Below are 12548 nucleotides of genomic sequence, written 5' to 3'. Positions count from 1 at the left end.
TGTTTTTGTTAGTTAGTATTGTTGATCTTTATTTTTAATATTATTGATCTTAGTTTAGTCATTCTAGTCGGTGTGCAATGTTTTCTCAATGTGACTTTAATTTGCATTCATCTGATGATGAACAACGCTGAATGTTGAACAGCTTTTCATATGTTTATTGAGTATAATATGTATTAAAGGTAGTTTTTCTTAGTATCTGACTTGCATTTTTATTTTGTTTTTCACTGCTTTTTGATGGGCAAAGCTGTAATCTTGTAGTTTTTTTTTTTTTTTTTTTTTAAAACCCTTTTATTTTTACTTATTGAGCACACAAGAGTAGTCAGATTCAGAGCCCTGAAGCAGAATGGCAGTTACCAGGGATCTGGGGGAGGAAGACAGAGGCATTATGAATGGGTACAAAGTTGCAGTTTTACAAGATATAAACAGTTGGATTGCAGTGATGGGGCAAAACAAGGTGAATATACTTAGTGCCAAAGCAATGAAAAATTTGAAAATTGTTAAAATGGTAACTTTTATATAAAGTATATTTAATAGACATAAAAAATTGTTTTAATTTGCTTTTTTTCCAGCTGGTGTTGGTGCAGGAAGGAAAGCAATCATTGTTACTAATAATGTAATTCTCTCCGGTGTACCTGAAAGACACTCAAGGAAGGTACAGAAGAGATAGTGGGGCCCAGAGCCCCACTTAGTTTAATGTCTCTATCCTGGAGCATTTCCATTAGATCCTCATCAGTTAATCAGAAAAGAAAGACAGTTTGACTCAGAGTTATTCTTTTGTGTGTTATTCACCTATTTATGTACTAATACTAAAGATTTAATTCACTAGGTTATGGCAACACATGACAGGCAAACCAGCAGCAGGAGCAGCATGGCTTTTAAATAAAAGTTCTCTAACCTTAACCCCTAACCTAACTTTAAAAAAAATCTAAGCACTTGATTTTGAATATTTAAATGTTGATCCGTCATATATAAACACTTTTGTACAGCATAAACTACCGTATTATTTCAAGGAATGTGTAAGCATGTAAGAATACCATGTTTTGAGGATCTTGGGTTTCTGTCCAACACAAGGTATGTTTGTTTAAATATTTTAATTTAGAACTCTTCTTTGGAACTTAGTAAAGACAATTATAGAATCTTCAACTGATTTTTGGAAAGGATGTGAAAGAAGAAATATGAGTAACCCTCTTATTAAGAAGTTATGAAAATAACTTTGCTCCCTAGTTGATGAAGTGTTGATTAGGTGAGATGTCAACATTATCTGTCAATATGCCTGATTTGCCCATGTGAGACCATCAGAAATGCTGTTCTCTAGGACCTCATCTTTGTCTAAGATATCCTAGTGAACCTACATATCATTTGGTACTGAAAATACTGCAATACTCTTCAAAACCTTTGAAAAGAAGCAACAGTAGACACTGGAAGTTTCCTTTGTAGAAATTGCTCATGGTTTCGAATAAGTGGATGCCACATTTCTCATAAATTCTAAATGAAAAGCCAACAATTACTCAATATTTGTATTTTAGTCACAGTGTAAACAATTATTGTTCTAATCAACAAGCATTTATTGAAGCATCGTATATATCCTATGAAATTTAGATCATTCCATTCTCCCAGAATCCTATGAAATACTATTATCCCCAATATCCAGAGAGGGAAAAGTTCTGACAGAAAAGTTACACAACTAATGAATATTAAAACGGGACTTCCACTCTAGACTTCAAACCCACAGCTCCAAACCATCAAACCTAGAATAAACGTTGGCTGATTCTGTTAGTTAAAGCAGTAGACCCCCAGAAACCTCGCGATATTACTGGAACTACTACTCCCAACACGCACAGCGTCTTCTGTGAGGCAGCCTAAGCCGCAGAGTCCGCGGGGTCCCGGCATGCCTCGAGGCGCGAAAGGCAACCTGGGAGCCGTAGTTCTCCTGGGCACCTACTGGTATTGCCAGCGCGGCGGTGGCGGATCGCTTGGTTCCAGCTTGTAGGTCCTGTGAGGGCGAGCTGAGGCGGAGAAAGGGCGTGGAACTGGAAGCGGGTGAGTCAGGCACTGTCGACGCGATAAAGGGAGGCGGCACCGCGAAACAGGGCTGACTTAAATCAGCGCGGCAGTCTTTTCAGGGACATAGCAGTCTCGGCGTCAGCGAAAAGAGAACGAGGAGGCGCCAGAGCCCCGTTCTCGTCCTTCGCTCCCTGCCGCCCTCTCCACCATGCAGTCCAGGGAAGAAGCTCCGCGCTCTCGCCGCGTCTCCAGTCCCCGCGGTGGGAGGCGTCTCAAGAAGATTTCCAAGCCCTCGGTTTCGGCTTTTTTCACGGGCGCGGAGGAGCTGAAGGACACGGGCCATTCTGCAGCCCTGCTGGCCCAGCTCAAGTCCTTCTACGACGAGCGGCTGCTCTGCGATGTGACCATCGAGGTGGTCACCCCCGGCAGCGGGCCCGGCACGGGCCGCCTTTTTTCCTGCAACCGTAACGTGCTGGCGGCCGCGTGTCCCTACTTCAAGAGCATGTTCACCGGCGGCATGTACGAGAGCCATCAGACGAACGTGACCATGCACGACGTGGACGCCGAGTCCTTCGAGGTGCTGGTCGATTACTGCTACACCGGTCGCGTGTCATTAAGTGAGGCCAACGTGCAGCGCCTTTACGCGGCCTCCGACATGCTGCAGCTGGAGTACGTGCGGGAAGCCTGTGCCTCCTTCCTAGCCCGCCGCCTTGACCTGGCCAACTGCACGGCCATCCTCAAGTTCGCCGACGCCTTCGACCATCACAAGCTGCGATCACAGGCCCAGTCATTTATAGCCCACAACTTCAAGCAGCTCAGCCGCATGGGTTCGATTCGGGAAGAGTCCCTGGCAGATCTGACCCTGGCCCAGCTGCTAGCTGTCCTGCGCCTGGACAGTCTCGACATCGAGAGTGAGCGGACCGTGTGTCACGTGTCGGTGCAGTGGTTGGAGGCGGCTCCCAAGGAGCGGGGTCCCAGCGCCGCAGAAGTCTTCAAGTGTGTCCGCTGGACCCACTTCTCTGACGAAGACCGGGGCTACGTGGAAGAGCTGCTGACCAAGCCCATTGTGAAGAAGTACTGTCTGGACCTTGTTGAAGGGGCCCTGCAGATGCGATATGGGGACATGTTGTGCAAGTCTGTGGTGCCCAAGCCAGAGAGCAGCGGCAGTAGCTCTGTTGTGTCCATAGCAGAAAATCCACCCCAGAGGCTAGGTATGAGTGCCAAGGAGATGGTGATCTTCTTTGGCCATCCCAGAGATCCCTTTCTGTGCTATGACCCATACTCGGGGGATATTTACACAATGCCATCGCCTTTGACCAGTTTGGCTCACACTAAGACTGTCACCTCTTCAGCTGTCTGTGTCTCTCCAGACCATGACATCTATCTGGCCGCCCAGCCCAGGAAGGATCTCTGGGTGTATAAACCAGCCCAGAATAGTTGGCAGCAACTTGCTGACCGCCTGCTCTGCCGGGAGGGCATGGATGTGGCATACCTCAATGGCTACATCTACATCCTGGGTGGGCGGGACCCCATTACTGGAGTGAAATTAAAGGAAGTGGAGTGCTACAGTGTTCAGAGGAACCAGTGGGCCTTAGTGGCTCCTGTACCGCATTCCTTCTATTCCTTTGAACTCATAGTGGTTCAGAACTATCTTTATGCCGTGAACAGTAAGCGCATGCTCTGCTATGATCCCAGCCATAATATGTGGCTGAACTGTGCTTCTCTTAAACGGAGTGACTTTCAGGAAGCCTGTGTCTTCAATGATGAGATCTATTGCATCTGTGACATCCCAGTCATGAAGGTGTATAACCCAGCCAGGGGAGAATGGAGGCGTATTAGTAATATTCCCCTGGACTCGGAGACCCACAACTACCAGATTGTCAATCATGGCCAAAAGTTGCTCCTCATCACTTCTACAACCCCTCAATGGAAAAAAAACCGGGTAACTGTGTATGAATATGATACAAGGGAAGACCAGTGGATTAATATAGGGACCATGTTAGGTCTTCTACAGTTTGACTCTGGTTTTATTTGCCTCTGTGCTCGTGTTTATCCTTCCTGCCTTGAACCTGGTCAGAGTTTCATCACTGAGGAAGATGATGCACGGAGTGAGTCTAGTACTGAATGGGACTTAGATGGGTTCAGTGAACTGGACTCCGAGTCAGGAACTTCAAGTTCTTTTTCTGATGGTGAAGTCTGGGTTCAGGTGGCCCCTCAGCGAAATGCACAGGATCAGCAGGGCTCTTTGTAAATATTTTGAAATACTAAGATGTTTCTATTGCTATGAATATATCTTAAAAAGATGTCCTTTCCTTTTCTGGGAAAAAAAGAAAACTTTGATTAGGATTGCAGATTCGGTTTAGAAAGGGTAATGTTTGAATTGCTAATGTAATGTTACAAGATGTAAACAGTCCATGAAGTCAGCTATATAATAATTTACTGTGCTGAAAGTCAAGATTAAAATATGCAAAAAAAAAAAAAAAAAATGAACCATGTAATTGATTAGAATGCTTGCTGGTTTTTTTCCATGTTCAAGAATTTGTTGCACTAGTGAATTGTTTTCATTAATTACACGGTTTATATTTTGATTATCTAATTTAGTCTTCTGTTCATTTTTAAATTCTGTTTAGTGTTGTGGGGGAAAAGTTAGCTTTTTCATTTTTGTGTAGAAAATTGGACTAGAAATTGTTGGCAGGGTTTCGAAGATTTATATCTTCCTTCTGAATAATGAAAGTAGTAGATTTCCCAAATTCTCACATAGTCAGTTTTTAGTATTCTAAGTTTAATATAGTTTGTTAAAATTTGGTTTGGTTTTCTTCTCTTCGGCAAAGAAAAACAATTGGACATATAATTAAGGTTGTTAAAGAGTGACTTCATTTTGATAATGGGCAGAATGGTTTTAAGCACTCACAAAAAGTAAGAAAAAATCAGGATTCCACTGTCTTAAAAAAAAATTTTTCCTTTTTATTTTTGAATTGTAAAATGTGTACTTGCTAAATGTGACCATTTTTCTGTCTTAAAAAACATCCATTCTACTAGTATCTCTATTTAGACCCTTCTAAACCAAAAACAATAGATAACTTGCCGTATTTTTTCATCTATACCTGATACGTTTCACTGAATCAGAGGAACAATTGTTTTTTTCACTGGACGTGTGATTGGGTAATGTCAAGTTTTAATCCATTGGTCATGCCTTGTCTTAAAAAGTTTATATGCTTTCCTACAACATTTTGGCTGTATAGTTTTGGTGTTTGTCTTAGAGAATTCTTTGGCAGGAAGTGATTTTTGTGAGGTGATATGGCTTTGAAGATATGTATAAGCTAAAAACAGTATTTTATTGAGATCAGTAGTAGTTATTGTGTCTATCAACTCTAAAGTCAAGTGCCAGAAGAGAACTTTAAAATTTTAAGCTGTGTATAAAACTGTTTTATGTAGCATTGAAATTTTCTGTCAGTTTTGTAAGTCACTGTAAATGATTATCAGCTTGAAGGTATTTTTATATTAAAAGTTGACAAATAACATAAGTGGATGATGACATTTGGGGCCAAAAGTGAGAGTATGTTTCCTCTCAAATACTTCCCTAAGCAGTGGTGCACCTGGTTATTTTATTTATTTGTATCTCTCCTATATTTCTGTGAACCATGCTCCAGTCTAATTTTGTTTGTTTGTTTGTTTGTTTATATCACCATAATAAGGGAAGATCTAGAAATAGAGACTTAAGTTGCACAAATTTGATACTGTTAAATACGAGAACATATAGGTGCTTACTTTTTGAGGGTCTGTTAATACATACGGTTGTCACAATACATATACATGATAAATAGTGTATATGTACAAATGCTTATGGTCTATAAATTTTTTTATACTCACTTAGTTTATCTTCTTGAATATTGTTCAGTAACATACTAATTCCTCTTCTATATTTATTCTCTGGTGAGCAAATGCTAACATTTCTTTTCACCCGGGCAGAGGACTGAGGAGTGTATTCTGGAGAACAGAATTTTGAAATTAAGAAAAGGAAGGGAGAGAGAAAATGGTTTAAAAAAGCCAAACACACAAATAATGTTTTCTTAGCCATTTCGATGGGCCACTGGAAGAATCTACAGGAGGTTCCTGTCTAACATTATTTAGTGAAATAAGATTCTTACCCTAGCAGCATATGTTCCTTCAAAACAGCAGACGGTGTTTTGTAGTTTTTGTTCCTTAAAAGGATGTCAACAAGCACTGGAAAGCTCTATCTTAATTGTATTTTTTGGCCAACTTTTCTTCACTAGTAACTTCTTGTTGATAGTTTTTTGTTCTGTAAGATCGAAATAGAAACAAGCTGTTCACAACCACATTATCCATCTGCAGAATTAAGGTGTGCAACCAATTGATGAGAGACATTCTCTCATGTATCATTCTCAACCTCTGAGTTAGGTATAAGCTAATTAGTAGTAAAGTATTGGTTTACAAAGAGCTTTTCTTAGAAAGGATTTTGGTTTCATAATATGTTTGTGAATTAAGGATAGATGTTAACCTTTTTTTTTTATAGATAAGTGATTTGTACATGGTTAGTTACAAATAAAACTGGCACTAGAACCCCAGGCCTTCTGACCTCGTGATTTAGTTTGTGTTAAATGTACAAAACCCTTGCTTACATAGTGACACAACCAGCAGAGCAGTGTTGAAATCCTTTCATCACAGGAAAGCTCCTTTGTCTCAGTTTTACAATTAATCAACACAGATTTTAGCAAATGCTTAATATAATGTCATTTGCAGGATTACTGTTTGTAAAACTTAAGAATGATCTTATTTTTTGTATCTATCTGCCTGTAATCTGAAAAACTCAGAGAACCCAAATTATTTCGAATAATTTAAATATTCAAAGAGTTAGCACTGGTATTTTCAAAAGGATAAAAAAAAAGGGACTACTTTAGTAAACAATTTGGGTTTAGGATTAAATTTAAATTACAATTTCCTTCTGTATCCTCTAGTTGAGCAGTGTTTTTTGTGTTTTGTTTTGTTTTTTTTTACCCTGTTTCATACCTGAATCTTATTGATAATCTGATGAAATCTTTTGACCCATTCCCCAGAAAAGTGTACATGTTTATGTTTTCATAATTTCAAAGGTGTTACGACACTTCTGCAGTTCATTCGCACACCCAGGGTAAGAACACTAACAGTCCCAAGAACACTGATACAAAAAAGGAATTAGCATTTTGCAAGAGATGTATTGCTCAAAAGTTTGTGAGGGGGGAAGGGCATTATTAAAATAGAGCTTAAAGAAATCATATGCGTTTTCCACCTGAAAGGGATCTGAGTATCAGAACAAAGACAAAATTGACACTTGGTGAATTTCAAATTTTCTCATGGTATGCCTGAGAACAGTTAAGTAACTAAATGTAAGTGACTTAGAGAAATGGGTCAGATGAGCTAATGTATATGAAAGCTTTGACATGTGATATGATTATTATCTAAAGTGAAAGAAAGTGAAGTCGCTCAGTCATGTCCAACTCTTTGCAACCCCATGGACTGTAGCCTACCAGGCTCCTCCATCCGTGGTATTTTCCAGGCAAGAGTACTGGAGTGGGTTGCCATTTCCCTCTCCAGGGGATCTTCCCAACCCAGGGATCAAACCCGGGTCTCCCTCATTATAGGCAGATGATTCACTGTCTGAGCCACCAGGGAAGTCCAGGGATTATTGTCTAGGAAGGCTGTATATATATTAGGGTTCAAAGTAAATTATAGGTTCCAGGTATTTCAAACTTGATATCACAGCTATTTATTAGGTATCTAAATTACAAGAGTTCTTTATCTCATAATGACCAGGTAAACAGGTGGTTGGAAAGGGTGTCTACCCATAAGGAATTTATTTAAGGTATCATTTAAAAATATAAATTTGCTATTCACTGCTCATTAAACTAGAAACCAGTATTTTGCCTGATGTCATTTTCACCAATTTGTGCTGAAATGAGGAAAATAGATAAAGAGTAAGTTGTAAACTAAAAGTATTTAATTGAATTTTTTTTAATGTTCATGAATTGAAAATATAAAAAGTTTGCAGTTCTATGTCAGTCCTCTAAACTTGAAAAGAAAGTTAACTTGTCTTTGAAATCCTAAAATCTATCGCTTGCTTCTTGGCTGTTTTACTTTACTCAGCCCTCTCATTTGATCTCTCCAATACGTGCTTAAGAGTGTCAGCATCTTTTCATCATAACATTAAAAGAATATTTATTATAGCAAATATGATAGAGCAGGAACATGTAGGAAGCAAAATTGTTTATATAAAATATGGCTAACTAGAAATTCTAAGAGCATTTATTGATAAACTTTTTTTAGAACCATAGAGATTGACAAATGTATACAAACAAAAAAAATTTTTAACAAAGCAAAACAAGATATAGTGTTCACAGAAGCTGCCAACTCTTCCAGTACCAGATAGACAATACGTTGTATCAGTTCAGTTCAGTCGCTCAATTGTGTCTGACTTTGCGACCCCATGGACTGCAGCATGCCAGGCCTCCCTGTCCATCACCAACTCCCAGAGTTTACCCAAACTCATGTCCATTGAGTCGGTGATGCCATCCAACCATCTCATCCTCTGTCATCCCCTTCTCCTCCTGCCTTCAATCTTTCCCAGCATCAAGGTCTTTCCAAGGAGTCAGTTCTTCCCATCAGGTGGCCAAAGGATTATTGTATGCCCTCTCCTTAACTCTGGGCTGTTTTGTCACTGAGGTCTGTTCTACCAGTTCCTGTTCCTCACTTATTTAACCTTGTGAACTCAACACTGTCCAAGACACAGGGTGTAGGGAACAGTATTGTTGCATACCATTCCCCCTCCTTTTCTGAGGCATATTTTCTCAGAAATTGTTCTACTCTATGAGCAATCTTGCTCAGTTGTGTCCGACTCTGAGGCCCCATGGACTGCAGAACGCCAGGCCTCCCTGTCCATCACCAGCTCCCAGAGTTGACCCAAACTCATGTCCATTGAGTTGGTGATGCCATCCAACCATCTCATCCTCTGTCGTCCCCTTCTCCTCCTGCCTTCAATCTTTCCCAGCATCAGGGTCTTTTCTAATGAGTCAGTTCTTCGCATCAGATGGCCAAAGTACTGGAGCGTCAGCTTCAGCATCAGTCCTTCCAATGAATATTCAGGACTGGTTTCTTTTAGGATTGACTGGTTTGATCTCCTTGGAGTCCAAGGGACTCTTAAGAATTTTCTTTAACAACCCTGGGGGTGGGGAGAGGTGGCAAACTATCCCTTAATTCTGGGGAAATTAGCAAATAGCAGTGGCTGTCACTTCAAGGCACAGCCTGATCTAGTCTCAATATCCTTATGGCTTTCTTTGTACAGGGAAGGTATCATGGGGCCATGTTCTCCTCTCACTTTATACTTTAGTTAGGGATCTATATGTGGTTTGTTCAACAGAGACCCTATAGTTTTGAGGATTTTTAAAGATTTTTTTTTTTATGTGGAACATTTTTAAAGTCTTTATTGAATTTGTCACAATATTGTTTCTGTTTTACATGTTTAGGTTTTGGGCCTCAAGGCATGTCTTAGCTCCCCAACAAGCGATTGAACCTGCACCCCCTGCATTGGAGGGTTGAAAATTAAAAATTGAGTATTTTTAAGTAAGAACTTGACAGTTGAATCTGTTTTGTCAAGAATCCTCTCCTGGAGATATTGACATTGCAAGGCAGAGGCGGCAAGACCAGTTCAAGGAAGGCAGATGGAATACAGATGGTGAGACTGAGGTAGGAGACAGATGGGCTCCTGGGCCAGACAGCCGCTGTTTGTCAAGTGGAGTAGAAGTCAAGCTTTGTTCTCACCCAGACACTCCAAGGACAAAGCTAGTGGCAGAAGCTGAGCACTGCTAAAGGAAAGAGATCAAGTGCCCACTGCAGAGATCAAGGAGAACTTCCCTACCTGCACACGTGCAGAAAGGCTCCTCGGGGGTTAAAAGGGAGAGAGCTCCACCCCATAATAAGTGTGGACAGGCACCCACTATCCATCTTAGCAAAAAGTTGCACATGCATCTTGGGTAGGGCCCAAGGACAAGTGAGGTGCAGAGAAAGAAACTAGATAATTGGCCAAATGTAAACAAAGACCCAGAAGAACTGTCCCATATAAGTGATTGAAATTGCCTTCTTACTACTGCACTCTTCGCTCAGGACTCCGCACCCCTCTCTGGGTGTGTATCTCTGCCTAATCTCTGAATGACTCTGCTCCTCCTCACTCAGGATGCCAGGTGTGTATCTCTCCCTGCTTTCTGACTTGCTGTGCCCCTCCTCATTAGAGAGGATGCCCATAGCTTTTCTCTCTGGGTGTGTATTTCTTCCTAGCTTCTGTCTTAAATATTAAATAAACTATTTCTCTGTGTACTCTCCCACATGTTATTCTGTCTCTAATAATAAACTTTGTACCTATTACAGTTTTTGCCTCCTTGAAACATTCTTATTTTCAAATGGAGTAAAGAGCCAGGGCCACTTTGCTTGTAGCTTCTAGCCTCTAGTAGTCTGCTGGTTGCTGCTGCTGCTAAGTTGCTTCAGTCGTGTCTGACCCTGTGCGACCCCATAACAGCAGCCCACCAGGCTCCCCCCGTCCCCGGGATTCTCCAGGCAAGAATACTGGAGTGGGCTGCCATTTCCTTCTCCAATGCATGCATGCGTGCTAAGTCACTTCAGTCGTGTCCCACTCTGTGCGACCCTATGGACAGCAGACCACCAGGCTCCTCTGTCCACAGGATTCTCTAGGCAAGGATACTGGAGTGGGTTGCCATTTCCTTCTCCCGGTCTGGTGGCTCGGATTCCTTATTTGCATCCAGGCTTCCCAGGTGGTGCAGTGGTAAAGAATCCACCTGCTAATGCAGGAGACACAAGAAAAAGATCCCCAGTGTTCTCCTTACTTGCTGCAAGTAATAAATTCTTCTTCTGATGCCAAAAGCTTGACCTCTGTGCACTGGTGCTGAATCAAATCTCAGAGACAGAGTTTTGGGTGAAGTAGAAAGAATATCTTTATTGCTTTGCCAGGCAAAGGGGACACATGCTCTCAAAACTGTGTATCCCAATCCAGGAGGATTTAGTGGAGAGTTTTGTTGCAATGGTTCCAGGTGAGGGGGAGGTTGCTGATATAAGGATCAGAGTATATGCAGGGCCTGCAGTCCTTTAACCTGGCCTCAGGTGGTCTCCTGATGAGCTTCTGTGGTTCTCAAGGTTCTTAAACTGTAACCTTCTCTCTGGAATGAAGAATGCTTCATCAAGTAGTTAGCGTCTTCAGTTATTGGGGGCTTTAGTTCTGCAGAAGAGCTCAAAGCTATTGCTATGCACATCCCTTGAGGCAGAGGACCCTGTCCCAAGGCTACATTGTTGTTTCCGGACTGCTCCTCCCTGGTCTCTGCATCCCCTCTCTTCTCTGATTAGCAACTATTTGAATCTGCCCTTTGGAACTCAGGGAAGGTTATAGAGTCTGAAACCTGTCTCCTACAAGCAAGAAGCAAGGACAGAGAAAACCTTTATGCCCAGGAACCCCGCAGGGTCCTGCTTGGTTTCACTCCTCCTGATCTTTGTGTGTTTGGTCAAGTCTTTTGACTTGACACCAAGTGCAATTAAGATACAAAACAGTTTTATTGCAAATATCCCTTGTACTATGCTTTTATAACCACAACTTTTTCTCTCCTCATTTCTCGGACCTTTTCCACTCAGAGTCTGCAATCCATCTCTCTAATTTTTTAACTTAAAGAATGATACATAAATGAAATCGTATGATAGGTAACCTTTTGAGGTCTTTTTTTTTTTTCACTTAGCATAATTCTCTTGAGATTTATCCAAGTTATCTTGTGTGTCAGTGATTCATTTCAGGGAGTGTGTGTGTGTGCGCTCAGTCGTATCCAACTCTTTGTGACCCCATGGACTGTATAGCCTGCCAGGCTCCTCTGTCCCTGGAATTTTCCAGGCAAGAACACTGGAGTGGGTTGCATTCCAAATGGTTTAGTAACAATCCCACCCTACCCCAAAATCAGTTTCTCCATAAAAGCAATGCGAACACAGCAAAACCTCTCAAAATAAACTTACTAGAACTCTGGAAATTAAAGGCTTGCAACATTCCGAGAAGTGTTTGTTCAAGAAAAACAGCTGAATATTGGTAAGAACAGTGAGCCTTGTGATTCTCTTACCATGCCCTTCACCCATCCCTCTGTCAACTGAAAAAAAAACGCGCAACTTCAAAGTTACAAGTTAGGGATCTTACTAAGGACTCTAGCCTGGAAGGCAGTGTTTCAGATAGCTCTGAGGAACTGCTCCAAAGAGACTAGGGAGGAGCCAGGATATATATGAGATTTTTTTCTGGAAAAAATAAAATAGTTGCACATCAAAAGATTACTGATAATCAGAAAAAATCATACCTCGAGTTAATGATTTTAGTGCTTTTCTAGGTATGGGAATATACAAGAATCGGGGTTCCTTGGAATTATTCCTTAGATATGTGTCTTAACTATCTAGGGCCAGTATCCAAAGCACAGAATGCTTCGTGTTTTTTTCTATCTTGAACTGTCAGAGTCCACTGT

The 12548-nt window shown here is 41.3% G+C and overlaps 1 protein-coding gene across 2 annotated transcripts; it reads left to right on the top strand.

The window, feature by feature from the left end:
• The first annotated feature begins 264 nt into the window (after nt 1–264).
• On the top strand, nt 265–10418 carry LOC145529465 (kelch repeat and BTB domain-containing protein 7-like). Of its 2 annotated transcripts, none has more exons than XM_081549896.1 (2): nt 265–3946; nt 9522–10418. In XM_081549896.1, the coding sequence occupies exons 1-2, from the start codon at nt 2213–2215 to the stop codon at nt 9564–9566; spliced, it is 1779 nt and encodes a 592-aa protein (XP_081406022.1). In that variant the 5' UTR covers nt 265–2212; the 3' UTR covers nt 9567–10418. The 2 variants fall into 2 exon arrangements, with proteins under 2 accessions (XP_081406022.1, XP_081406020.1); XM_081549894.1 differs by having other exon boundaries at nt 265–4112.
• The last annotated feature ends 2130 nt before the right edge of the window (nt 10419–12548 follow it).

Source organism: Giraffa tippelskirchi, chromosome 12 (assembly GCF_054371585.1).
Source record: "Giraffa tippelskirchi isolate mGirTip1 chromosome 12, T2T-mGirTip1v1.2.pri, whole genome shotgun sequence".
Lineage (NCBI taxonomy): Eukaryota > Metazoa > Chordata > Mammalia > Artiodactyla > Giraffidae > Giraffa > Giraffa tippelskirchi.
This window is presented reverse-complemented; position numbering and strand designations above follow the sequence as displayed.